Below are 26,129 nucleotides of genomic sequence, written 5' to 3' on the forward strand. Positions count from 1 at the left end.
GGCTCAGAGGGGAACTAATTCTATTCCGAAAGATGAAATGTCTAACGCAGTGGGGGTGATGATTTTTTTAGGAGGATATTATACTTTTCCATAGTGTTTACAGATGTCAACCCACTACTCTAACAGGGCCTTGGGCATATAGCCAGTGCACTGGTAATTTAGAGTAATTGAAGAAAAAAATCAAGACAGTATCCCACTTAGTAAGTGAACGTCCCAGTGAAATTAACTGGGGCTTGGCTTATAGGAATTCAGGTAGGTCAAGCTCACATATTGAGTACAGTCCTTTGAGATGTCTCATCTATTCCCTTTTCATTTCTAGAAGCTTTATTCTTTAGTTCTACCCTAGTCTTTCTTTAGAATGAGGAATTGTAAATATAACTATATTTAACCAGTTCTTTGTTCTACGATCCAGGTTAGAGTGATAAAGAATTCTCAGTTATATTTAAGCCAAATACCCTTCGGATACATGTTAATTCAATGACCCCAATCTTTGACTGACTGCAATTTTGTTCTTTCAAATATATTTACAATAGTGTTTAAATGAAAAGTGTTTAAAATCCTGCTGTGAATTAAGGCTTAAGTTGTAATGGTACTTGGGATAACAGTATCTGACCTGTATCAAGGAGGCACTAACTGTAGTTTTCCAACTAGAATACTTATTTGATATAAACATATAATATATGCATAAAATATTTAACGTAACATTGAAGATTCTCTAAAACAATCAGAACAAAATATATTAAGAAGCCTGGGACACAAACCCGTATTTCGATCTTTCCAGTGAAACGAATTCTGTTATGGAATAAAAAAAATTTTCAACTTTAAACCTACCTTAAATATGGTAAAAACACTGGTTTTGGGTTTACATTAACTTCATGAGAGAAACGGAAGTTGTCTTCCTGTGTCTTGGCAGAACTAGCCCTAGTCTAGAGACACAGGGTTGTCCAAAATTGAAATGAAAAATCTTCCAGGAATGAGACGACCAGATCCTTCTGTGCCTTGGTGTCAGGGCTCCAGGCACGTGCACCAGCTCTGGCCTCCACTTCCTTCTGGATGGCTCTAAGGGCTTCCTTTCTCATGGGTCTTCTCTCAGAGTTTGGGAATGTATCCCTGCTACCCAGGGGAGGACTAGGAAACACCCCAAACAGGGAGCAACACATAGTATCCGTTAACAAAACCCACGGGAAGAAAAGTATTCCTTCAAAATGATTTCTTTTTCTTTTAATGTTTATTTATTTTTGAGGGGGGGTGGGCAGAAAGAGAGGGAGACTGAGGATCTCAAGCAGGCTCCGTGCTGTCAGCACAGGGCCTGATGTAGGGCTCAAACTCATGAACCTTGAGATCATGACCTGAGCCGAAGTCGAACACTCAACCAACTGAGCCACCCAGGAGCCCCTCAAAATGATTTCTGACATTCACTTATTAGGTATTTAATTTAATTCAATTTTACTTTTATTTGTTTATTTAACTGAAGTATAATTGACATATAATATCCTACTAGTTTCATATGCATTTCATAGTGATTGAATATTTACATACATTACAAGATGATCGCCATGATAAGTCTAGGCACCATCCATCACCATACGAAGTTAGTGCGATATCATTGACTGTACTCCCTGTGTTGTATGTTACATCCCCGTGGCTTATGTGTAACTGGAAGTTTGTACCTCTGGATCCATGTTACCCATTTTACCTGACCCCCAACCCTCCCCCATCCGGTGACCACTAGCTTGCTTCCCGTATCGATAGTCTGTTTCTGTTCTCTTGCGTTTGTTTTATTTTGTTCCTTAGATTCCACTACATTCCTTGGAAATATCTGAAAACCTAAGTCCCATTTATTTCCAATGTTAAAGCACCGAAGGGCCGTTTCAGCTTAAAAACGAGCATTTAAAATGATTCATGAAGGGGCGTCTGGGTGGCTCAGTGGGTTTCAGCTCAGGTCATGATTCACGGTTTGTGGGATCGAGCCCCCTGTTGGGCTCTGCCCTGATGGTGTGGTTCTGATTCTCTCACCCCCTCAAAATAAATTAATAAAGAAGCTTAAAAAATAAAATGATTCATGAGTATCGACATTTGGCCAGCGGAGCTCAAGGAAATGGAAATATCCCTTGATGAGACAAATCCTCTTCCTTTCCTTCAATGAGCGTTTAGGAAGTGCCTCAGTAGGCGGGGCCCAGGACAGGGCAGGACACAGGAACTGTCTCTGCCCTGAAGGGGTCTAAGTATTCCCTCAAAAGTTGGATCAGGATGCTATTTCTTAAACAAATTCTTAAGAACCCCACGATTTTAATTTTTATTTTATTTTGTTTTGTTTTGTTTTATTTTATTTTAACATTTATTCTGTTTTGAGAGACAGAGAGAGACAGCATGAGCGGGGAAGGGGCAGAGAGAGGGAGACAGAATCTGAAGCGGGCTCCAAGCTCCAAGGTATCAGCACAGAGCCCGGTGCGGGGCCTGAACTCTCGAACTGTGAGATCATGACCTGAGCCGAAGTCGGATGCTCAACCGACTGAGCCACCCAGGTGCCCTAAGAACCCCACGAATCTTAAAAGCTTAAGTCGTATGATCTCAGAAGTGATGGGGCCTGACCTTGGCAGACATCTTTCCAGTGTAGGAGGCCAGAGCGGTCCCAGCGCCTGGAGGATGAAGGAGGTGTGGGGTACAGGGAGGGGTGCCTTTCCGGGACGGGGGCCACCGACTTCGGCTGAGACCTGCGCGCTGCTCTGGGGGGCCCCCCTAGCCGTGCAGAACAGCAACACTTGTGCACATCTCACCTGTCAGCTGTCAGATCTTTATCCTTCTTCCCTTTTTTGCCTTTCTTCCCTTTCTTTTTCTGGAAAAAAAAAATGAAAAGAGCCAACAATTTAATACAGACAAGCGAGCAAATTATCTCTAGCAGTTAGCAAGGGAAGCTGTTTTGGTAGTGGTGGCAGGGAACGGGATGAGAGTGTCGATTGTGGCGTGCCGAGCGTGTGGGTGTAGCATTTTCCTGGACATAGGGTTTGGCCTGGGGACCCCCCCAGCTTGCTTGTGTGGGCATGTCCCTGGCCAGGTGGACAGTGAGGTCACCACTGTGAAGCTTGCATGGGGCCTGATTCCCAGTAGGCGCCCAACACTCTGGCTCTCATCTACAGAGGAGGAGAGCGCCGCGTGCCCAGGCCATCACGTGTGCTCGTCCTTAACACCCGGTGTCGCACTCTGTTAGCATCTGGCCCAAGATCTGGTTCCCAGAGGGCTCTGCGTTCTGATCACTGGGACAGCTGGAGGGAAGGGCTTGGGACATGATCTTTCAAAACAGCGCCTATCGCTTCATTCCTCTGTCTACAGGATCCATCGGTATCGCCCCATTTGCCCACAGGATGAAGTTCAAGTTCACCGGCACGGCGGATGATGTTCTCCCAGCCTGGCTCTCTCTTCCTTCCCCTTATCATCTCAGGCCTCCTCGGGCCACCCGCACTCCCTGTCACGCAGACTGAACGTCGGGCACTTACTGTCCCAGCATCTCATTCCTCCACGTCCACGTCCTCATTCACTGATTCATTATTTTTGTCACATATAACTTATGTGCAGTGAAGCATCACCCACATCCAGGCTGACTAACCTTTGCATTTAAAGTTTGCATATAACCATACGAACACCGCCTCGTTCAACATCTAGAACATCTTCTTATCCTTGACCTGTCTCTCAAGCTGCTGTGGGAAGCCGCTCCTCTGACGTCACTGTGGATTCATGTTGCCTATTCCTCTACACGTAATTATACAATATAAACACTGTACATCTAGGGACGCCTGGGTGGCTCAGTCGGTTGAGCGTCCGACTTCGGCTCAGGTCATGATCTCACGGCTCATGGGTTCGAGCCCCGTATCGGGCTCTGTGCTGACTGCTCGGAGCCTGGAGCCCGCTTCGCATTCTGTGTCTCCCTCTCTCTCTGCCCCTCCCCTGCTCATGTTCTTTTTCTCTCAAAAAGAGAACTGAATTTCATTCAATACTGTGATTGCAAGATTCACTTATGTGGTTGCACTTGATGTTTCTCAGGTTTTTTTAAATTAGAATTTTTATTTTGAGAAAACATGGATTCACATGCAGTCATAAGAAATAATACAGAGGTCCTGCGTCCTCTTCACCAGGTTTCTCTCAATGGTAACATCTTATAGAACTATCTTACAAGGTCACAACCAAGATGCTGGTATTGACATTGGAGTCAAGATACAGAACATTTCTGTCTCCACCAGGGTCCTCAGGTGGCCTTTCCGAGACCCACTCACTTTCCTCTCACGAGCACCCCATCCTTAACCCCTAGAAACCACGAGAGTCTCCTCCATTTCTGTCATTTTGTCCTTTTGAGAATGTTGGATCAGCAAAATCACAGGCTGGACTTCTTTTTTTTGGTATCATTTTGCTTTTCATTCATTATAATTCTCAGGAAATTTGGCCAGGTCATTGTATGCACCGATGATTATTCTTTTTTATTGCTGCTTTCAGTTTTGAGTTATTATGAATCAAGATGCCATAAATGTGTGTGTGTGTGTGTGTGTGTGTGTGTGTGTGTGTGTCTTTGTTTCTCCGGGATAAATGCCCATGAGTGCAACTGCTGGGTTGTAGAGTAGTCTGGTTTGCAAAGAAAGTGCAAACTGCCTTTCAGGGTGCCTATACTGTTTCACATTCCCACCAATAATGTATTAGTGATCCAGTTTCTTCCCATTCTTTCCAGCAACTGGTGTTGCCATTATTTTTTATTTGAGCCATCCCAATGGGTGGGTGGTGACCTTTCATTGTGATTTAAATTTGCATTTCCCTAATGACTCATGGCACCAAATGTCTTTTCCTGTGCTTCTTCCTCCCCATCAGCCAAAAGCCTCTCGTCTTTGGCCCATTTTTTCTGATTTTTTTTTTTAATTTTTTAAAATCTTATTTTGAAGAGAGTGTGAGAGAGAGCAGGAGAGCGGGAGAGGGGCAGAAGGAGAGAGAGAAAGAATCTTCAGGAGGCTCCACCTTCAGCACGGGACCTGACACGGGCTCGATCCGATGACCTTGGGATCATGACCTGAGCCAAAATCAAGAGTTGGACGCTCCACCAGCTGGGCCACCCAGGTGCCCCTAGGTTGTTTGGTTTTTAACTGTTGAGTTTTAAGAGTTCTCTGTATGCTGTATGCACCAGCTTTTCCTCAGATATGTGGCTTGCAAGTTATTTTCTCCTAGTCTGTACTTTGTCTTCTCACGCTGTTAATAGAAATCTTTCACACAGGAAAAGTTCTTCATTTTGACAAAGCCAAAATTTTCCTTTCATGAATTCTGCTTTGGCGTTTATTCTAAGAAGTCTGCCTAGCCTTAGATCCCAAAGATGTTCTCTTTTTAAATAAAAGTTTTATAGTTGTACATTTTCCATTTAAGCCCATGATCTAGTCTGAGTTAATTTTTGTACAATGTGTGAGACCTAGATCCAGGTTCGTTTTTTCTGTCTGTGGACATCTAATGGTTTCAGCACCGCATATTGTAAAAGTTATTATTCCTTGAATTTTTGCACCTTTGTCAAAAATCACTCTGGAGTATTCCTGTGGGCCTATTTTGGGAGTACACATTCTGTTCTGTTGATCTGTGCATCTAAGTCTCTACCAGTAATTAATTTTTTTTTTTCAACGTTTATTTATTTTTGGGACAGAGAGAGACAGAGCATGAACGGGGGAGGGGCAGAGAGAGAGGGAGACACAGAATCGGAAACAGGCTCCAGGCTCTGAGCCATCAGCCCAGAGCCCGACGCGGGGCTCGAACTCACGGACCGCGAGATCGTGACCTGGCTGAAGTCGGACGCTTAACCGACTGCGCCACCCAGGCGCCCCTCTACCAGTAATTAAATTTAACTCTATCATCTTTATATTTGTTTTTTAATTATGCAATCTGTTCTTTTTTCCCTTTCCCTTTCCTGTATTCTTTCTAATCAATCATGTATTTTTCATCTTTCCACTTTATTTTCACTATTACTTGTTACACATTTTAATAGCAATTAGAGAATTGCAAGATATATTATTAACTTATTACAGTAGACCGGCATTTTACAGTGCCCTGAACAGTGCAATAACCTTACAAGTCTACTTACCCCTGCCCACCTTTTTGGCTGAGGTTGTCATATATTTCATTTCCATGTGGTATAAACACATATGACTTTGTTATGATTCTTGCCTTCACTATTTAATTTTTTCTTAACGTTTATTTATTTTTGAGACAGAGAGAGACAGAGCATGAATGGGGGAGTGTCAGAGAGAGAGGGAGACACAGAATCCGAAACAGGCTCCAGGCTCTGAGCTGTCAGCACGGAGCCCGACGCGGGGCTCGAACCCACGGACTGCGAGATCATGACCTGAGCCGAAGTTGGCCGCTTAACCGACTGAGCCACCCAGGTGCCCCATGATTCTTGTCTTCAGAAGCAAATATTCTAAAAGTGGCCTTTTATATTTACCAAAATATTTCCATTTTCAACAGTGGATCTTTACTTCTTACGTGTCTTTGTTTCTATCTGGGAGTCTTTCCCTTTCGCCTGAGAACTATCCTTTAAAGTATTTCACATTGTGGGTCTGCTGCTGCTAAGATCTCCAAAATTTTGTTTGTCTGGGAACACCTCTATTTCCTTCCACTTCTGAAGGCTGTTTTCACTGGGTCTGGAGTTCTAGGTTGGCAGTTAGTTCTTTCGAATCTCTAAAGATGCCATTCATTGCTTTCTGGCTCCATGGTTTCTGTTGGGAAAGTCAGCATCCTTATTTTTGTTTCCATGGAGGAAATATATCTTAAAAAAAATCCAGTAAGATTTTGCCTTTCACCTTCGACTTTTAGCATTCTGACTCCTATGTGTCGAGATGTAGTTTTCTTTGATTCATCCCAGTCAGACCTCAGTGACGTCGCTGAACTTGTGGCTTCGTGTCTTTCATCTGGTTGGGAAAATTCATGGACAGTACTTTTTCATATATTGCTTCTTTCCCATTCTCCTTCCTCTTTGGGGGATTCCAGTTACACATGTAGTACCACTTTTGACCATGTCTCAAATGTCTCTTATTCTCTGTTCTGTTCTTTACATTCTTGTTCTTTCTGTGCTTCAGTTTAGATTTCCTACTGACCGGTAAAAGCTCAATCTATCTTCTGCTATGTCCATGCTGTTGTCAGACCAGTTCCAGGGGTTTTTAATCTCCGCTACTGCATTTTTCAGGTGTGGAATGTTCATTTGTTTCTTTTAAAAGTAGGTTCTCAATTTATTTTTGTATATGAGATTCCTCCCTCCCCCACTTATATATGCTGGCACTCTGGGAAATGCAAGAGAGTCAACCAAGGATTTTACTGTCAAGGAGTTTCTTAGCTTCTCCAGGAACTCCTATGTCCTTAACATTTCTGTGATTACAACAGGAGAGGAACTCAGGAAAGAAAGGGCCCCTGAGAGGCAGGACCTCACCCAGTGGTGTCATCATGGGGATGACAGCACATCCAGAGAGACCCAGTCCTGCAGACCTAGAAACCTGCTGTTGCCGGCACAGATGCCTTGTGTGTGTTGTTCTCTTCTGTACCCCGAATGCCTTGAAATGTTCCTGGCATTCAGTGCTCCGTAAATACTTATTGAATGAAACAGTTAATAAAGACAATCTGTTCCTCAAGCCTAATTTTGGATCTGCAAATAACAGGAGAAGGTGGAACAGACTGTAATGTGAGTAGATTGATTTAGAATGACACATACACTTGCCAAGAGAAACAGACCCTGTAGACTTCCAACTTAAGGAAAATCAACATGAAACTATAATAACTCATCAGAAGGTTGCTTGGTGATTATGCCATTACTAAGGGAGGTGGCTGGATGCTGTGAATCGCTCCTGATGCTATCCTGTGACATCCTGAAGCACATATTTAGCTTACAGGGATCAATCTGCATGGGGTCTAGATCTGACAAATTAATTTATTTGATAATATGTGCTGAGGACTTGCTTTGTGCCAGAAAGGGTTACAATGGTGAGCAATCAAAAAAGACAATCACACAGTTTCTGCACTCACAGCTCTTCCGTAGATTCAAAAAGGCAGATACCAACAAAATGATCTCACTAGTAAATATAATATTAAAACTCTGATAGAGTACCAGGAAGATATAGTACACAGTGCTATGTGTATGCAGAGAAAGACGACTTACTATGGATGGCCCAGAAGGCTTCCTTGAGAAAGAAAGGCTTGCACTGACACCATAGGGATGAGTAGGGTTAACTATGCGAGGAATTAGGGGAAAGGGAGTGAAGATAGTTCTTGAGAGGGAATAGCATGTGCAAAGGCCCTGTGTTGGGAAGGAGCATAGTATGTTCGGGGGACAGAGAGGAAGGTCAGAATGCTGAAGATCATGAAGAGGGCACTGGCCAGGTCAGACACGGCCTCGTAAGCCTGGCTGAAGACCGTCATCTTTATCCTTGGGGGATTAAGATACCATTGAAGGGTTTTAGCATGGAGTGATAGCATCAGATTTGTATTTTGAACAGACTGTTCAGGCTGCTGTACAATCTCTGATCAAGTCACTTTCTCTGGATGATGATGGATTAATACTGCCCAATTCTATCCCTCTGAGTCCTTTTCCTCCTTCTTTTCTATGGTTGAGGTGGACTATTTCCCTTCTGCTAATGGTCTTCTGAAGGATGGGATTTGGTAGAGTTAATTAAGCTTCAGCTTTCAAAATTAAAACCACATTCAATTTAGCCACTCTGATAGGTGTGAGGTGGTATCTCAGTGTGGCTTTGATTTGTATTTCCCTGATGATGAGTGACATTGAGTATCTTTTCATGTGCCTGTTGGCCATCTGGATGTCTTCTTTGGAGAAATGTCTATTCATGTCTTCTGCCCACTTCTTCACTGGATTATTTGTTTTTCGGGTGTTGAGTTTGATAAGTTCTTTATAGATTTTTGATACTAACCCTTTTTAAGGAACAAACTAAGGGGCAGATGGTGGGCGGGGGAGGGGGATAGTGGGTGATGGGAAGGGAGGAGGGCACTTGTTGGGATGAGCACTGGGTGTTGTATGGAAACGAATCTGACAATAAATTATATTAAAAAATATGCTCAACAGCATTAGTTATTAGGGAAAAGCAAGTTAAAATCACAATGCAATAAGTTTTTTGATGTAATGGGAAAAGAAACACACATTCAATTTATGTCTCCGAGGTTTACGCCTAGGTCATTGAATTGGAGTTTGAGGCACTCAAAACTCGATAGTTACATATTTACCATCAAGCTACTGGGGGACCCTGAACACAACCCATTTAATTCCAAAAGGGAAATTCGCAGCAGCCCCTCCTTGTGACATATTGTGAGTCATTACATAGACAGGGCAGCCACCAGACTGCAGGCAGTGAGACAGGGCAGTCGTGCAGGAGGGTGAGGAAGCCCATTGGCCTTGGGCTTGGCCAATGGTGCTTGTTGGGTAAAACCAGAAAGCCTATTTTCAGCCAGAGGGTGTACAGCTACCTCCTGTCTTCATTTCCCATTTTGTTTGGCTTGAATTCCCCGTTCAGTCACTAAAACATCAATTTTTTTCCTTTTTTTTTAACAAAGTTAATTAATTAATTAATTAATTAATTAAGAACCAGCGGGGGAGGGGCAGTGAGAGAGGGGGACAGAGTTGCCAAAGTGGGCTCTGTGTTGACAACAGACAGCCCCGTGTGGGGTTTGAACTCATGAACCATGAGATCATGACCTGAGCCAAAGTTGGAGGCTTAACTGACTGAGCCACCCAGGCACCCCTAAAACATCACTTTTTCATGCAGGTATGCAAGGCATTACTAGAGTCCGTGGTCTCCTCAGTCAGTGCCCTCACCTACTGATGAGACCAATAGACAGTGACCTCTCCGGCTTCAGGGATGTATCCGCAAAGAGGGCCACGAAGGCCATTCAGGCGTCGCACTGAAAAGTCAAGGTTAAACCGTGAACCTGTAAAGTCAACACAAGACGGATCAGGAGAGCGTCATCCTCAAGGGGCTGGAGGAACAAGCCACTCGTGTAGCTGGATGTGTGAAAAGCTCCAGGACAGTTTGTGAATCACAAGAAGGGCCGAGGAGCCGGAGAACCCTGAGAAAGCCATCACGGGGGCAAAGGTTGCCTACGTACCTGCGGACATGGCCAGGGAGGGCAAGTGTGGCCTGCCCCTGGAGGGTTCTGGCCCCCGTGGCAGGGCTGGATCTGGGACCACAGTCAAAGTAGGGATCTAGGTGAGGAAAAGGCCAGTTCTTCCCTCCTATGTGTCTCCTTCATTCTCATGTGACTGCCACATGCACAACACTTCCAACACCAGATGCGTGTGTGTGGGGTTCCCCCACTGAGCAACACCCGCCGGGTGCCCTACAATTTGAGTCAGGTCTGACACTATCTACTTAGAAATGGCTTCGGTTTCACACGACCACTCCTCCAGCCCTGCAGCAGACGCCGGCCTCAAGTCTGGGTTGTCCCCTGTGCTTCCGACCCACTGGTTATAAATCTGAGGTTCCCGTGACCCCTCCTCAAGTTTGATTAATTTATTACAGTGGCTCGAAGCACTGAGGGAAACACTTGACGTCTACCTGCTTATTAAAGGATGTGAGAAAGGGTACAGACCAACAGCCAGATGAAGTGGTACGTAGGGTGAGGTCGGGGAGGGTCCTGAGTGTAGGAGCGAGTCGGGGTGCATCAACCTCCTGGTACGGTCCCGTGTTTACCCTCCTGACATTACTGGGATTTCACGGAGCCTTCCTCACCCAGGCACGATTCATTATTAACTCCATTGCCAGCCCTTCTGCTCTCTCTGGAGGATGGGGGGTTGGGGCTGCAAATTCTAAGCTTCTCATCCTGCCTTGGTCTTCCCGGTGACCAGCCCCCAGAGAGGGGCCACCCAGGAGCCCACCCAGAGTTGTCTCAATAGAACAAAAGATGTTCTAAGTGCTCTCATGACTTCAGAGTTTACAATGGCTTCAGGAGCTCTGTGCCAGGAGCCGGAGGTAGGGACCCATATATATGTTTTCTATGATCTCACAGGGCCCTAGGAAATGAACGTCGAATATCGGGATCTAACTGGCTACTCCAACAAAACGCTGTGAGATGGACTGCTGGCACTTTAACACTGAATCCACCTGATTCCCCTGCTCCCAAAGCGCTTGCTCATTGCCGCTGGTCTCCCCTAGATCTGGGCCCATCGCTGGCTCCCCTGATCGTCCTCGTTATATCTGTGGGGTTTGGGGAACGTGAATCTGCAGCGGGGAGGGGCAGGGTGGGTCACTCTCAGACTGCTGGATTTATCCCATTTAAGAGCCCGTATCCCCGAGGGCCGCGTGGTGGAATGAGGCAAAGCCACCCAAGGAAGGCGTTTCCGTTGCACGGCAACCCGGGCCCGGCCGGTGTGCCAGGTGGCACCCGGGACTCAGCACCGGGCGCCTGGACAGCCCTCCTGGGCCTGGTTTGAATCTGTATGCGCCTCAGCCCTCCCGTGCTCGCTACTACTCACCTTTTTGCCTCCTTTCTTCTTCCCTGCTTTGACTGGTTGCTCCTTTTCTCTGTTCACGGCCAGTTTCAAGTTTTTCAGTTCCTGCCTCATCAGCTCGTCCACCTGGGTGAGGATAGAATACGCCACTTTCGAGCGACTGTGTGCCTTGTGTAGTTTTAAAATAGCGGCGAATCTGGGTCGGTCATTGATAGGAAACTGTGAAAAAGCCCTGTGGCTTTTCTGCTGCTGACTTGTCTTCTGGCAACGTAAGCGCCGTGTTACCTGTATTCTGATCTCTGACTCCAGCTCCTTCCGTTTCTCCTGTTTGATCAGTTCCGGGTCATGGTCCTGGGGGAAATTCCACGACTCGTCTCTGTTCCTCCACATGTCTGTAATCCAGAAGGATAAAGAAAAAGAAAAGGAATTTGTTTTTTTTCAACACGAGGATGGGCGACAAACGGCTAATGCAATATAAAACACAAGTTTAATTCTCTATCCTCTTGCGTGGAACACAAATTCGAATAGAAGAATCAAGAGATTATTGATGGGAGAGTGATGTGGCTCTGTGTTCTTTTCTTCCACTTCCCAAATGGGAAAAACGTGCTCGTATGATGCCTAAAAGAGGAAGAAGAAAACTGCTAATGTGAAAACATAAAAAATAAAAAAGTACGATGCAATGGTATTCTCCTAATGATTATAACCATGCAATAAACAATATATTAATTGTGGGATTATACAATTATGCAAATGTGGGATGACTGTTTTTGCAATATGTTTTAGATTACTTTCATTATTCAAACAATTCCCTAAAACACGAAAGATTTTATTGCTAGCTGAACTCGTGAGTGATTTACCCCAGCCCCTTGTTAAAAGACAACACTGAACGTACAAACACCCATGACTGTCCCCTGAAGGGTTATAATTTTGAATTACTTTTTGGATGTGTTGGAAATCATACGTGTTTTATGTTTCCTTTTTGCCTTGTTCTGAGAGTCAAGAGGATAACTGGAGAAATGTGACCTTAGAGGAAATAAGGATAATTTAGCATCACTGGCATAAGCTCAGCTGAAGCCCACTTCTCAGAGGGGGAGTTCCAGATGTGTGCGGAGTGTGCAGGTCAGCTGGATCCTGGCACTGGGGCAGTGGGGGGGGGGCTCCCCCCATGGGAGCTGAGACTGTCAGTCTGGGAAGTGAGGTCTCGTCCCAGGATCTGTGTTCAGAATGTGATGGAAACTTGCCAGAACCTGGCCTGCAAACACCACCCAGCAAGGCCACTTCGCCAGGACCTCTTCCTGAGATGCCCTTCAACTTGGGGAGTCAGCTGAGGGCCCCGGGGGCCAGACGGAGGCTTCCCCACACGGGTCAGGTGATGGCTCCATGTGGGGAGAAAGGCGCCCGCGTGGGTGGGTGAGGGTGTGAATGAATGGGCAGAGGCTGAGAAACCTTCCCAACCTCCATCTCCCTTATGGTCACAGACTGGGGATCCTGAGCCTGCCTGAGGGGTGTCCCCTGACGCAGCTGCCTGAGAAGGGAGGGACAGTCACAGTCACAGTCACAGACAGGAACATATGTCTGGGTGCCGCGGAGACCAAGAGGTGTCAACCGTGAAGACAGAGGGCAGAGCAGGTGCCTGGAGAGACACCTGGGCAAACCGATGAGAAGGGAGTCAAATGAATCCCAGGGGCCCGAGGTCGGCCAAAGAGGTGAGAGACGAAGGAAGGACACGGCGGTGGGACCCGGCAAAAGCTGCAGATCCCGAAGAGAAGGACAGCAGGGCCAGAACACGTTGGCCCATGACTCAAATCTGGCCAAGGGGCAAAAAAAATTGCCTGAGGGCTTTGTCCGTCCCGTGCCTGTCCGGCCCTCATGGCGGGTCAAGTGGAACCCCCACGTGACCACTCATTGGCTCTTCATCCGCCTTATCGACAAGTCCTACTTCTTGAGGGGAGACGGACCTTGCGGGACAACTGTGCCCAGAGCTAAGCGGGAGCGATGGAGGCCTGAGGGCCAGTGAACGTGTTGGCCCAAAGCGATCAGTCGGGACCCCGCGGATGGGAAAAGTGTACAGGAAGATGGGACAGGGAAACGCAGCTCCAGTTTTCCAAGTGTGTTAGCCCCAGGCTGGAGACCCTGCGGTGCTCCCAGCGGATGGCGTGGACACTTCTGGAGGCAGAAATGGTCACCGCAAGATGTTGTCATGAGCAGGTTGGGCAGGCCCACCACACTCCCTGGCCGTACCGTGGGAGTACAGAGCATGGGCCAGAGCAGAGCCTGTCTGGAATCCGGGTCCAGCGAGGGCTCTTAGCCTTCCCAGCCTCCCACCTGGGAATCGAGGGGAGTGCACAGGCACGACTCTGCTGGTCGCTGGCTGGCCAGGGTCTCTGCCACGCATTCTGCAAATTTGGGGGGACAGACTTTGGAAAACGAGGGTGACGATAAGACCCCAGTTTCTTCTGGGGTGGCTACTGTTGACGTACAGGAGATAGACAAGAACTAAGTCACACAGATGGAACAGTTTTCACAGAGCTGAGTCACCTCGGTGTCTTTCCCCATCAGGGTGGCCGTGTGACAGGTGGCCCTACTTTTAGAGCAGAGATGACGGCAAGCAGTGATGGGTCCGGGACGGGTTTGGCACGTGTCTCCTGGATGCCTGCCCGGCAGAGGGTGACCCCAGAGGTGAGGACATCGTGGGATGTCATCACCCGGGAGGGGCAGGTGACCAGCCTGGAACCGAGTTCACACTCCTTTGAAGACCAAGAGGGAGAAGACCCAAAACAGACTGACGGAGGCCACTTGTGGCAGCAGTGGGCACACAGGAAGTTGCTGGAAAGCTAGGAGCTGAGCTTTTATTGTTTTAAATAATCAATCCTGCAACTGAGTGCCAGCCCAAGAGGCCCATCCTGCATTTTACAGTTAGGGAATGAAAAATACGCATTGCATAAGTGATCTAAATCAGCCCATTGACGTGTTTTGTTGTTTTCAGTCGGTCCTAATTTGGAACTTTATTCTTAGCCCCCGACCTCCCTACAAGGTGGGTTTTGTGGTTGGCGCGCGCGCGCGCGTGTGTGTGTGTGTGTGTGTGCCCAAGGCACATCTACTTCTTCATCTGAAGGTAACTGTTCCTTCTCAGTGCATTTTCTGAAATGTTCATGAGCTTAAAGCTTCAAAACGTAAGAATATACAATGCCCCCCCGTAAGTGTTTGAAATTGCAAACTTTCCCCCTTGAAAGTCCTAGAAGAGGCTTAAATGTGTCAAAACGTGCCAACCACTGAGAACTCTTGTCTCACGGGTGTCCCCCTCGCACGATCACGAAATCTCCAACAACAAAACTCACCTGTTTCACTAAGACATTTTAAAGCGAGATAGCTTTGTTATCGCCAGGAAGCTACTGTGCTTTTTTTTCACTAGACAGGCTTACTAAACTCTGGGAGCAGCAGCGTTAACTAAAGAAAGAGACACAGAACATTGAACAGAGAGGAACACGAGGTGATTACTTATGAAAAAGCAATGGCACCTCGTAACAAATTCTCATTCTGGGCTTGTAACTGTGGTTCGCAAGTAAACGGGCGCTCAGTGCCGAGTTCACCTCCACCGCCATTCGAATGGTCCTGGTTTTGCGCAGAAACTTTGCCTTTCTCATGACACTTTTGCACGGGGCACTCTCAATCCCTTCAAGAATTTCATGGACATTTACAAATGCAGGAAGCTATTCAGGGCCCTCAGAGCACAACAACTGCCCCAAGAGCTTTCATCCTGGGAATGTGAAAAGCAGTCGAGTGCAGTTTCTCACATGGGGGTGGGCAGTGATTAAAATGCTAATGTTTTATTTGAAAAGGAAAACCTTTGATTTTTGAGAAAAGAATTCTAAGATGAAGACATTGAATTTCTTTCAGTTACCAGAGACCTGGCAGATGTCACAGGAAACGCCACAAATCCAGAGAGGAAAATGGGACTTCACGGTTCCTCTCCCAAGTGACCACGGCTTGGGCTTTTTTTTTTTTTTTCCCAGCCTTAGAGGAAACAGATATTATACAAACAGCGTCATGGAAACAGATATCACACAAACAGCGTGGCAAGTCTTAAGAGCTTTCCTGAGTGGGTTGGCAGGTACCAAGACTTGGCTTCCCACGGCAACGTTCGATTTCCCCCATATTAACGTTTGCTTATATCAAAATCATACACCCACATCGTTTTAGACAAAGTCAGAGAAGAGGGAAAGGATTATAAACAAAAAGCTGGCTGACCCTGCCTTCCGGTGACACTGCCCAATGGCATTCATTCCTTCATTTAAAAAATGCGTTGATGGGGCGCCTGGGTGGCGCAGTCGGTTAAGCGTCCGACTTCAGCCAGGTCACGATCTCGCGGTCCCGGAGTTCGAGCCCCGCGTCAGGCTCTGGGCTGACGGCTCGGAGCCTGGAGCCTGTTTCCGATTCTGTGTCTCCCTCTCTCTCTGCCCCTCCCCCGTTCATGCTCTGTCTCTCTCTGTCCCAAAAATAAATAAACGTTGAAAAAAAAAAATTTAAAAAAAATGCGTTGAACAGATTCAGTTTTATCCACAAATGTGATTTACTCGTAGCTTATTTAATTCAGAACTTGACTGAGCCTGATTATGGGGCAGGCTCTGCTATCAGACTAGGCAGACGGTGGAAGGCCCTGCCTTCTGGGACCCGCGTCCTCCTGTGGGGAGACAAGGAACACTCACATCCACATCAGACGGAGGTAGGGAAAGCAGGTTGGGGACAGGGTGAGGCTGGAGACTGTTACCCGACACAGGGCTCAAGGAAGGCCTGCAGGGACCAGCATTCCAGGCAAGGGGAACCCCCGGCACAAGGTCTCTGACCTGCTGGTGGCAGAGCACAGGGCCCACGAGAGGAGGGTGCGAGGCCATCTAGCTGCTTCTCTGTTGTTCTGTGTCTGTAATGTGCACATACTGCTGTTTTTTGGTTTATTAGTTTCAGACTTGAGCCCCTGACTCCCCGTTATGGCAGATGAGGGGTTGGCTATCTCTCACCTTCCTTTCCTTTCCCCTTATTTTCTCCTGATAGTTAATTTCGGAGGAGGAGGGAACCAGGCCTCCCAAATGCCGAGGGAAATGGTCCCGCTGAGCGTAAGTGTAAGGCCATATTTAGATGTATTGGCCCCTAGAGCCACCCTGTGGTAGCTCCTCCTCCAGACACCCTGAAGGGCGGGCTCCACCAAAATGAGAGAGTGACAATCCGGAAAGGTGAAGGGAGGCCGAGGGTGACAGGTGACAGGGCTCCAAGAGGGGGGACTTCAGCAGAACACGAGGGGGCAAATTATCTGATGCGTTGGAAGTTGCGAACAATGCTCTCGGAGGCTGGGGATAGACATGCAGAGTAGGACCAGCGGGGGTGGCATAAAGGCCAAAAGAAACGTCCCCCCCAAGTAGCAGCTGCTGTTGCAGACACACCCTGAGTTCTGGTGGCACCCACAGCTGGCCCGTGACCCAGCAGTGTGACGCGCACGCTTCCTAGGTCCCCAGCGAGGCCTTGGATGCTGCTGCTGCCGGTCCTAGGCCACTGTCCCCACCCATCCACCTCCACCACGCCCGGTGTTTCTGATGGTGATGGCTCTGCACTGCGGTTTTTAAAGGACTTGATGACTTCTCAAACTGGGGCGGGGGGAGCAGAGGCTCCTTCTCACAGGGCGATGGCTTTGTTTGCTCCCCCTGGTTGTCGGGAAGAGAAGATGAGAAGGGCACAGAAAACACAAAGCCTCGCGTGTCTTGGGCACCTAATAACATGACGGGGCTACTGCCTTGACCTCCTTCCTCCCCGATTAAAGTGGATGCCAAATCCTGTGGACGCCACCTTTCCCCCCAAGCTTCCGCCTTCGTTCAGCATCCCATGCGGCGCGGGACGCTCGCCACTGGCGGTAAGTGAGAGAATTTCGGGTGGCGCATGGACGTTTTTATTTCATGTAACTAGCATCTCCAACCCGAAATGACATTCGGGTTGCTGGCCAGGATGAGGCTCATTTTATTGCAGGGTAAAAACCACAAGTCAATGACAAAAAGGTGGTAAGTAAATAATAGGACCAGTGCTGTCCAGACAAGACCAGAAGTGGGAAGGAACCACGGCCATGGCCGATGCTCGCAAAAACTCGACTTCACAAGCTTACTGCATTTTTCGGGAATTACCAAAGGGCACCAATGACCGGGGTCATGCTGACGGGTCATTCTGTGTTGGGATTCATCCTGAGGGCGGGGGGGGGAACCAAAGGAATTGGGTAATTGTTCTTGTAGATTGTACCAGAAATGCTCGAAAGACGAATTCATACAGGTGCAGGTCTAGTCAGATTATCGCTGGGCTAATTAGGCTGAACCGTGGACAGAAGAATTACGTGTCGGTTTCTGGAGCACCTGTCTTGGTCTAACAGGATTAAAACATTTTACTGGACATACGGTATTGATTTTCTTCATTGAAACGGCCCAGGACAAATCCCTTTCATTCCCAGCAAGAGGACGTTCAGCTGAAGTCCCACGGGTTCAAAACCAGCATGGAGGTTTAGAGATTATGTTCTCGTGGTATTCATATCTGGCTCTTTTACTGATTCGATGCCTTTTAAGCGACTCAAAGGAATTTTGCAGTAGAGACAGACAGAAGATCTGGGCTATGAGCCACGTTTTCAGCCTCTCATGACTGAGCACCTCATTCTTCCCCACCCAGGCAGGGTGCTAGGGCTGGGGGTCATGCTGGGTGGACAGGGTGACATGTATATTCTCCTAAACAAACCTTTGTATACGTTATTTCCTTCCTCCATCGTAGGAAGAAAGACACTCGGTGACATTTTCCACTCCTCATCTTCTTCCTGTTAAAGAAGAATGGTATTTTGGTTAATTACAGCCCCACTTTATCTGTTGAGACTAGAAATACAAGTGCACGCATCCTGGTGACTGGGCTACGATAAGGCACACAGGCTCCTTCCTGGGTTACGAGCAAAGGTCCAGCCCCTTGCCCACCCACCTGGGCAGTGTTCCAGCTGGCCCGTCTGAGCAGGCAGTGCCGTGTCCACGAACTGGGTATGGATGATTCTAGAAACTGAGCCCTGCCTGCAGGCCTGCTGAAGCTCCCCTGTTTCAGTCACCCCTCCTGGGGCACCCCATGCCGAGCTTGGTCCTGTTGTCTTATGCTCTGGTTCCTTCTTTGCTCTGAGAGCTGATCCCCAGCCTGAGTCCTACTGCCTCCCCTCACGGGCTTGTCGGGACATCTAGCTGCCGGGAATGTGGAGGGGAAGTGCCCATCTTCTTTCCCATCAGAATTCCATTTTCCCATCTTCGTTTGTGGAAAATTCCTCTTAGGTCTGAGGCAAATGTGTCCTCTTCTGTGAAGCTGTGCTGGATTCTTCCAGGTGAAAAAGACTCTCTCCTCACTATGTAGGATTTACTTATACTTCCTGGCACCTGCTTCTCGGCCCCAGCAGACACTGGGAAGAGAGATCGTGGTGTGACATAATGGGGCGGGGGTCCGAAAGCATGCTCAGTGAGCGTCCAAGAATCCCAGCCCAGGAGAACCTGAGACCCTGCACATTAACAGGTATTAGTGGCAGAGTTCAAACAGGGCCATATCTGTTACGTTTCTTGAATGGGGGCATGGGGGCACCTGGGTGGCTCAGTCAGTCGAGTGCTCGACTCTTGATTTCGGCTCAGGTCATGATCCCAGGGTCATTGGATGGAGCCTTGTGTTGGGTTCCATGATCCCAGGGTCATTGGATGGAGTCTTGTGTTGGGTTCCATGATCCCAGGGTCATTGGATGGAGCCTTGTGTTGGGTTCCATGATCCCAGGGTCATTGGATGGAGCCTTGTGTTGGGTTCCATGATCCCAGGGTCACTGGATGGAGCCTTGTGTTGGGTTCCGTGATCCCAGGGTCATTGGATGGAGCCTTGTGTTGGGTTCCGTGATCCCAGGGTCATTGGATGGAGCCTTGTGTTGGGTTCCGTGATCCCAGGGACATTGGATGGAGCCTTGTGTTGGGCTCCATGCTGAGTGTGGAGCCTGCTTGGGATTCTCTCTCCCGCTCCCTCTGCCCCTCTACCCTGCTCATGCATGCCCTCTCTCCCCCCACCTCTAAAAAAATGGGGGTATGCATTCAGCGTATACCTCTTAACAAAAAGGTTCAAATGTCAGATCGGTCACTCAGTGGCTATCAGATAATCTGATTATTTTTTTAGGGTCTGTGTCCTCAGGGTAGGGGTGGGGGTAGGGTTACTGTGATTTGGAAGAGACTGGTTATTTCCCACTCAACGGATTCTAGACCCACAACTGAAAATCAGCCCAAGAGCTCTCATTGCTACTAACCGTGTTTTAAAATAAAAAGGCACCAAAATAATATGAGAGCTCTTTGCAAAATAATTAAGCATCTCATAACTATTTTCAAGCTTGAAGGTAATTGAGGATGCCATTTTACTTTTCTGCTCACACTGTTCTCTCAATTCCATGGAGATTCAGAATCAAAATGACTCCTGCCTTTTCAGGCTTCAGACTGCTGTTCCTTCTTACATAGAAGGTATTCAGCCCATCTGAGATAACCCACAATGTGAAGTCAAAAAATGGGTAGCTGTGTTCTAAGTACATCGGTCCTGATTTTCTCTGTGGCACCTAGGCTTAATTTTTGTCAGAAAAATTGTCCTGGCCATTATGACGGTGGTAAGAAATATGCCACGTTTCTCACAACGACCCTCCAAACCGCCAGCTGATGTCCTCCCCCGAGGCCCCTGACCACCGTCCGGGCTCCACACCTACAAGCAATGCTTTCCCAGTGGGGGCCCTCTTTGCCGGGAAGCCCTTCTTACCTCTGTGCACCCGGCTCAGCTCCTTGCCCTTTAGGAAGACTTAACTCAGGGAAAAGCCCAGGTTTCTCAGCCTCCAGAGGGTTCACTTAAATACTCCTCTTTGTCCCTAACCTTTATCCTGACTTCAGCATCCCATTTCAGGATGCCACAATTAATGGTCACTAGAAACATGCAGCGTAAGGAACAATTAGTATACATCGATGCCTAAAGAAGTGTCTGGAGGGATATACACCACTATGTTAATGATGACGGGTGACGGGTTCCACGCGACCTTTGCTTGTTTCTCTCTCTTTTTTTTTTTTAAATCAATAACCTGATTTCTCCTCCTCTACCCTGAACTTGTGTTGCTTGAGTGATAATTGTTATATATTGCTTGATGGGGCTAATTAGATGAGCATTCAGGGGGATGGGTCTGGGAAAACCAAGTCCTAGGGCCAGCAAAGGACTATCCAGGGATTCTCCGGTCTTTATTTCTGACGCTGAATGGAAGGAATCTCCGTTATCTTTCTGGAAACTCGCATTATGGGAAATCAGGGTCCAGTGAAAACGCTCAACCTGAATTATTCTGGTTGATTCAATCAATCAGTCAATCAATCAATCAGTCAATCAAGCATCAGTCTGGTCCTGTCTTCTGGTTCAGAGGGTAGCGGTAACCATCGAACCCTGCACCGGTCCCTGTGTGGCTGTCTGTTCTGCTGGCTGAGCAGAGTCACATGGGTTTTAAGCCTTCTTGATGGAGGCCATTTGGGTGAAATGGTTTTCCTCCCCTTCACACCCTCCTCACCCCTGAAACCCTCTGCTTCTCCTGGCTTCTCCCCCAGCATTCTTTGCTGCAGAGAACCCTGGCCTTACTCTATTGGGCAACATCTCCTCCCTGCCTGCTGCCCCGGGACCTCCCCCAGCCCACACCATGGGTGCATTCCCCCCGTCCCTGAACACTTAGCTCTATCCCTTCGTAAAATCCTTTCTCGACTTTATTGATCATTTGGCAATTTCCTTAAGAAGTATGTATATGAGCTGCCCTCGGGTCTCAGCCCGAGTCTGTCTGCTGCTGGTGATCTGCTTTCTGCACCTGCTGGCCCGCACTCCTCTATAGCCGAAGGAGCTCTGCGTCCCAGTGATGTGTCCATCAATGCACCTTTTCCTCAAGCATCCTCCTTGGCTTTTCTGGAACATTCCACACAGTGGTTCCCACCCTTCAAAGAACCTCCTGACTTGTCTCCATCATATTATTAGTTCTCACTTCTCACGGTAGCCGGGCGGAGGGGACAGAAGGAGAACCTTCCTTTCGTCCTTCCAGAAACTCACACGGTTGGAAAAGGAAATGGCAGCCTCACTGTCTCCAGGGTGCCGAATGTCTCCCTCCTCCCAGGCTGCTGCCTTCTCTCACTGGTTTCCCCTCTTCCTCCTGCCCTCCTCTGTGGACGCCATCCAGATTCTCCAGCTTAACCCCACACTGGTCTTCCCACAGCCCGTCCATTCTCCTGTCCTCGATGGGGGCTTTCTGTGCAGGGGGGCCTCTTGAATCTTGCCAGAGTTTGTCTGGAATTTCCACTAACCATGTGATGCATCCGCGTGGGTGTCCCACCCTCCAATCTGTGTCATTCTGAAGCCAGCTCCTGTCTTTCTGTCCCTCATCCTCTGTGGCATCTCAGCGAAGACAATTGGCGTCCACCTCGACTCCTGACCTCCCTCTCGTCCTCCAACACCCAGCCCAGGCCAGTCACCCTTCTTGATGTCTCTAGCATCTGGTGCATCTTTGTATCCCACTACCTCCTCCCAGCACCTTCAGGTGAACATCCAGCATTCCTTTGGAAAGAACTACCGCCCAGCTCTTGAGCCCCAAGCGCTGTTTGGGTGCTGATCGGAGTCCTGGTTTCATCAGGTCGCTGGCTGCTGGGCTGGGTGACAGGTGGCAGAACGGCAGGACGGGAGGAGGCAGTGGCGGCCACGAGGCTGTTGTGGTTCCCCCACCCCAGGGATGGGGAGACCCAGGCAGACCTGGGCTACGAGCGTGAGCTCCTGAAAGGCTGCTGACAGGCCATGTTCTTGGGGAGGCCTCCTCCGTTGTCTCCAGGGCTGGTGGACCCCCGCTCTTTTCTGAACCAGCAGCGCTTTCCTTGGCCCTTCTGCATAACCAACGATGTCCTTTCTGGAAGTGGTGATTTTTGAGCTTTTTAGATAGGAGGAAACATGAAAAAAACTCACACACCTTCTTCTTAGAGTGATACGCTTTCATGTAAAAGTTTATGTACAATTGTAGGGAGTCTATCCTTGGGGTCTCCGTTTCCTGGGTTAGAGCTCCTGTCCCTACAGCTCGAGGCTTCTTATCTTCCTCTCTCGCTGTCCTTCAGTGGACACAGAGGATGCTCAATACAGACATTTCCACGATGACACCTTTATTCCTGATACCAGCCTCTGGAAATTCACTCACTTTTCCATCCTTGTGAAGGAGGACAAAATTTAGTTTGAAATACCCTAACATAATAGAAGAGGGTGGCTGGCTCCATGGTTCACTATGGAGCACCTCCTGGGGCCAAGCGGTTGGAGAAGAGGCGCTGTGGTCACGGAAAGGCTGGGTGGCCCTGCAGACAAGCAGAAGCTTCTCAAGCTAATGGTGCTGCATGTGGGTACCAGGCTCTTCCCAGGATTTAGCACGAAGTTACGTGAATGCAGAGAGGACTCTTTAGTATCACATGACCATGTGGTCTGGGCAGGTAAAATCCATTTAAGATAGTTCCAAATGGCTTAACATATGGCTTGAAAGATAACAAAGAGAAAAGGGTTGTAAGGGTGGATCACATGGTGGTCCTTCTCTGGGTTTTTGTTTCTAAAGCCAACGTGAAGTCCACACAGACGACTGTCAAGCGAATGGCGTGATCCTGACGTTGAAAGCACATTTGCAAAGCTTGCTGTTGGCTTGTAGAGAACGTTCTCCCGACCAGACTAGCATTGTCCTCTATTACATATTCTTAACAGGGGATGTCCTCGTCTGCGATCCTTAACGCTTTTAGAGATGATTTTCAAACCAAAGATAGAAAGGAAGACTAATTTTTTTTTTTACTGTTGAAATTTTGAGAATTCTTTATGTATTCTAGATGCTAGTCCTTTGTCAGATCTATAGCCTGCAACCATTTTCTCTTTGTTTCTTCATCCTCTTCCCAGAGCAAAAGTTTTTTTTTTATTTTTTTATTGCTATTTTTTTTAATGTTTGTTTATTTATTTTGAGAGAGAGGGAGCGCAAGTGGGAGAGGGGCAGAGAGAGAAGAGGAGAGAGAATCCCAAGCAGGCTCTGTGCTGTCAGTGCAGAACCTGACGCCATGAACTGGGAGATCATGACCCGAGCTGAAATCAAGAGTCAGACGCTTAACCAACTCAGCCACCCAGGTGCCCCTATATTTTTTTAAAAAAATTTTATTTTGATAAAGTCCAATTTATCAATCTTTCCCTTTGTGGATATTTTTGGCGTCAAATGTAAAAACTGTTTGCCCAGCGCTAGATCCTGAAGATCTGTTTTCCCTCTTTTTACCTAAAGGTTTTAGTTTTACATGTAAATACATGATCCGGGTTGAGTTAATTTTTGTATAAGAAAAGGTACAGGATAGAAGTTCGTTTTCTTCTCTAGGGGATGAAACAACTAATTTTTGGAAGCTCATTTTTGAAGGTGTCTATGGTGCTTTTATGTTTTCCCTTTACTCGCGCTGGTGAAGGTGAACGAGCCATGAATCAATCTCCTTGCTTCTGTCCTTCGGCATCTCAGCAGAGAGGGTCTCCAGACGGATCCAGATAAGAAATGGAAAACTTTCATGCTTTAAGTGTTAACTTGTCTGCGACGTTTCTTGATGAAATGGTCAAGTGAATGTAGGACCACCCGCCACAACTGTTCTAAAATGCTGTGCACGATTTATGGAGGTCCACCCTGACGGCACTCTCTCTTCTCATGCCATCAGCCCTCCAGAAAATTGGAAATCCAAGCAGGGACACCCAAACCCCTTAAACATCCTTCCGGTCATCTCCAGGTTCAAACATCTCAAGATACCACAGGGACACTCACTAATCCTCAGAGTCCTGAATGACAGAGTGTCTAAGGGGAGCTCTGCCCCGCTGCACTAGGGTTGCAGGAGAGGTGTTTTGGGCAGGGCACTCTGAGACACTCTTATGCAGATGGAGGGGACCCCAGGAAGGGGCTGAGGAGGGAGGGGAGGCAGTCATGAAAGGATGACCATGGGTATTTGTGAGCCAGGCCAGGGTGTCACCGTTCTGCTCACTATGAGCCCAGATCTTTGTACCACCAGCTGGATGTGCCTTTCCTTCCTCATCATTTTTGCAAAAAATCAACAAGACAAACAGAACTCACTTCACTCACAGCCTTGTGGATGATGTCTGACTTTAAATGCGTTCTCCAATGGAGATGGACTCAAACTTCAGAGGAGCTCTGGCCCCTGGCCCACACTTGCCTTTGGGTGGAACCTGGGCTTGCACGGACCCTGCTTCCTGTCTCTTGGGACTCCCTGCCTGGACCTAACAGCCTCCCTGCCTCGATCACTTCCCCACCCACAGGCCATCCCAACCACGGTCGTGAACCACAGATCTTAGACCACAGCTTGCACAGCTTAGGTCTGCTCAGGTCACTACCCCAGGGGTGACTCTCATCTTCTCCAGAAGGTTCCGCCAAGCACCTGCAGGCCATGCTCCAGGCTTCCCCAGCCCCACACCCCACACCCTCCCTGGCCTCTGTCTTCCTTGCTCTGAAGTTGTCCTCTGGTTCCTTGGCTCAACGATGGCCTGGAATCCTGCCTGGAGCCCCTGACCCCCATGCAGCCTTCTGATTCACTCACCTCCAGACCTTTGTCAACAGCTCCTCTGTGGCCACATATGCTCATTTGTAGCCTTTCTATGGACTGACGAAGGTCGTACTTGTGTGATATGTTGACAAGAGTCTATTTTCCATTTGTAGAGGTGAGTGGAAATATCCAGATAATCCTCAGGTTTTTCTCTTCTTAATATGAGGTCTTTCTCAAGTTTTCTGACCATATATATGTATTGGCAATAGAGAAACGACCAGGTTTACAAAAATACCTGAGGGATAATCCCATAGCTGTGCCACCATGAAAGAGTTAGGAGTGAGTCAGCAAGCGAAGTCAAACCAGTTTCCCCTCTCCCCTGCCTTACTCTTGGACCAGGATGAATGCGAGATGTCTGTTTCTACAGGTCAACATGCCAGTTCTCACACACAGGAATGCTTTTAGATGCTTTGGGGTTGATTCTAAATTAAGACTCTTAAAAGTCAATACAAAAGGTCACCGGATAGACCTGTACTTTTCATGAACAGATTCAGTTCTAAGTAGCTCTGAAGGATTTTTCCCTTCATTTCCAGCCACTTCGTAAATGCTGATGGATTCAGAGTTTGCTTCCTGGCCCAAACTGTTCATCATGAAGTGACTCTTTAATTGCCAGTTAATAAAATACCTTCGCTCAACAAAGACCAGATTGTATAGCTGATAATTTCAGATTTTTTTTTTATGGAACACGCTTCATTAACAGTGAATTTTTAATTTGCAAGTGTCAAACTCCCTAATGCATATTTAGAGCAAGAGAATGCTTAGAATAAAATTGAAATCCTTCCAATTGTCCTTATTCTCAGGCACCGCTTGCAAAGTATCTTGCAGCGTGTGGGGGGGGGGGCTTTAAAAATTAACTGTATCAAGTAAGCTCTCTTCTTCTCATTTTATTTATTTTTTTAATTTTTATTCTGCAACACATTAGAAGCTTTGGGACCCAAGCAGAGGAGTAAGGGACAACAGGTGGCCTCGTGGGTTGGGTTCCCTGGAAACACTCAGATGGAGGCCGAGGG

General features: G+C 47.7%; 1 protein-coding gene across 1 annotated transcript in view; it reads right to left on the reverse strand.

Annotated features, from left to right (window-relative positions):
• The window catches only part of IQCA1 (IQ motif containing with AAA domain 1), a 155,263-nt gene that overhangs the window by 49,582 nt on the left and 79,552 nt on the right, over positions 1-26,129 (reverse strand). The window contains exons 9-12 of the mRNA XM_047846555.1: positions 18,218-18,293; positions 11,744-11,850; positions 11,483-11,584; positions 2,778-2,836 (exon numbers count right to left, since the gene is read on the reverse strand). Of these exons, the coding sequence (XP_047702511.1) occupies positions 2,778-2,836; positions 11,483-11,584; positions 11,744-11,850; positions 18,218-18,293 (344 nt within the window). The remainder of the gene's footprint in view (positions 1-2,777; positions 2,837-11,482; positions 11,585-11,743; positions 11,851-18,217; positions 18,294-26,129) is intronic.

The sequence above is a fragment of the Prionailurus viverrinus genome, unplaced genomic scaffold (genome assembly GCF_022837055.1).
Source record: "Prionailurus viverrinus isolate Anna unplaced genomic scaffold, UM_Priviv_1.0 scaffold_39, whole genome shotgun sequence".
Taxonomy (NCBI): Eukaryota; Metazoa; Chordata; class Mammalia; order Carnivora; family Felidae; genus Prionailurus; species Prionailurus viverrinus.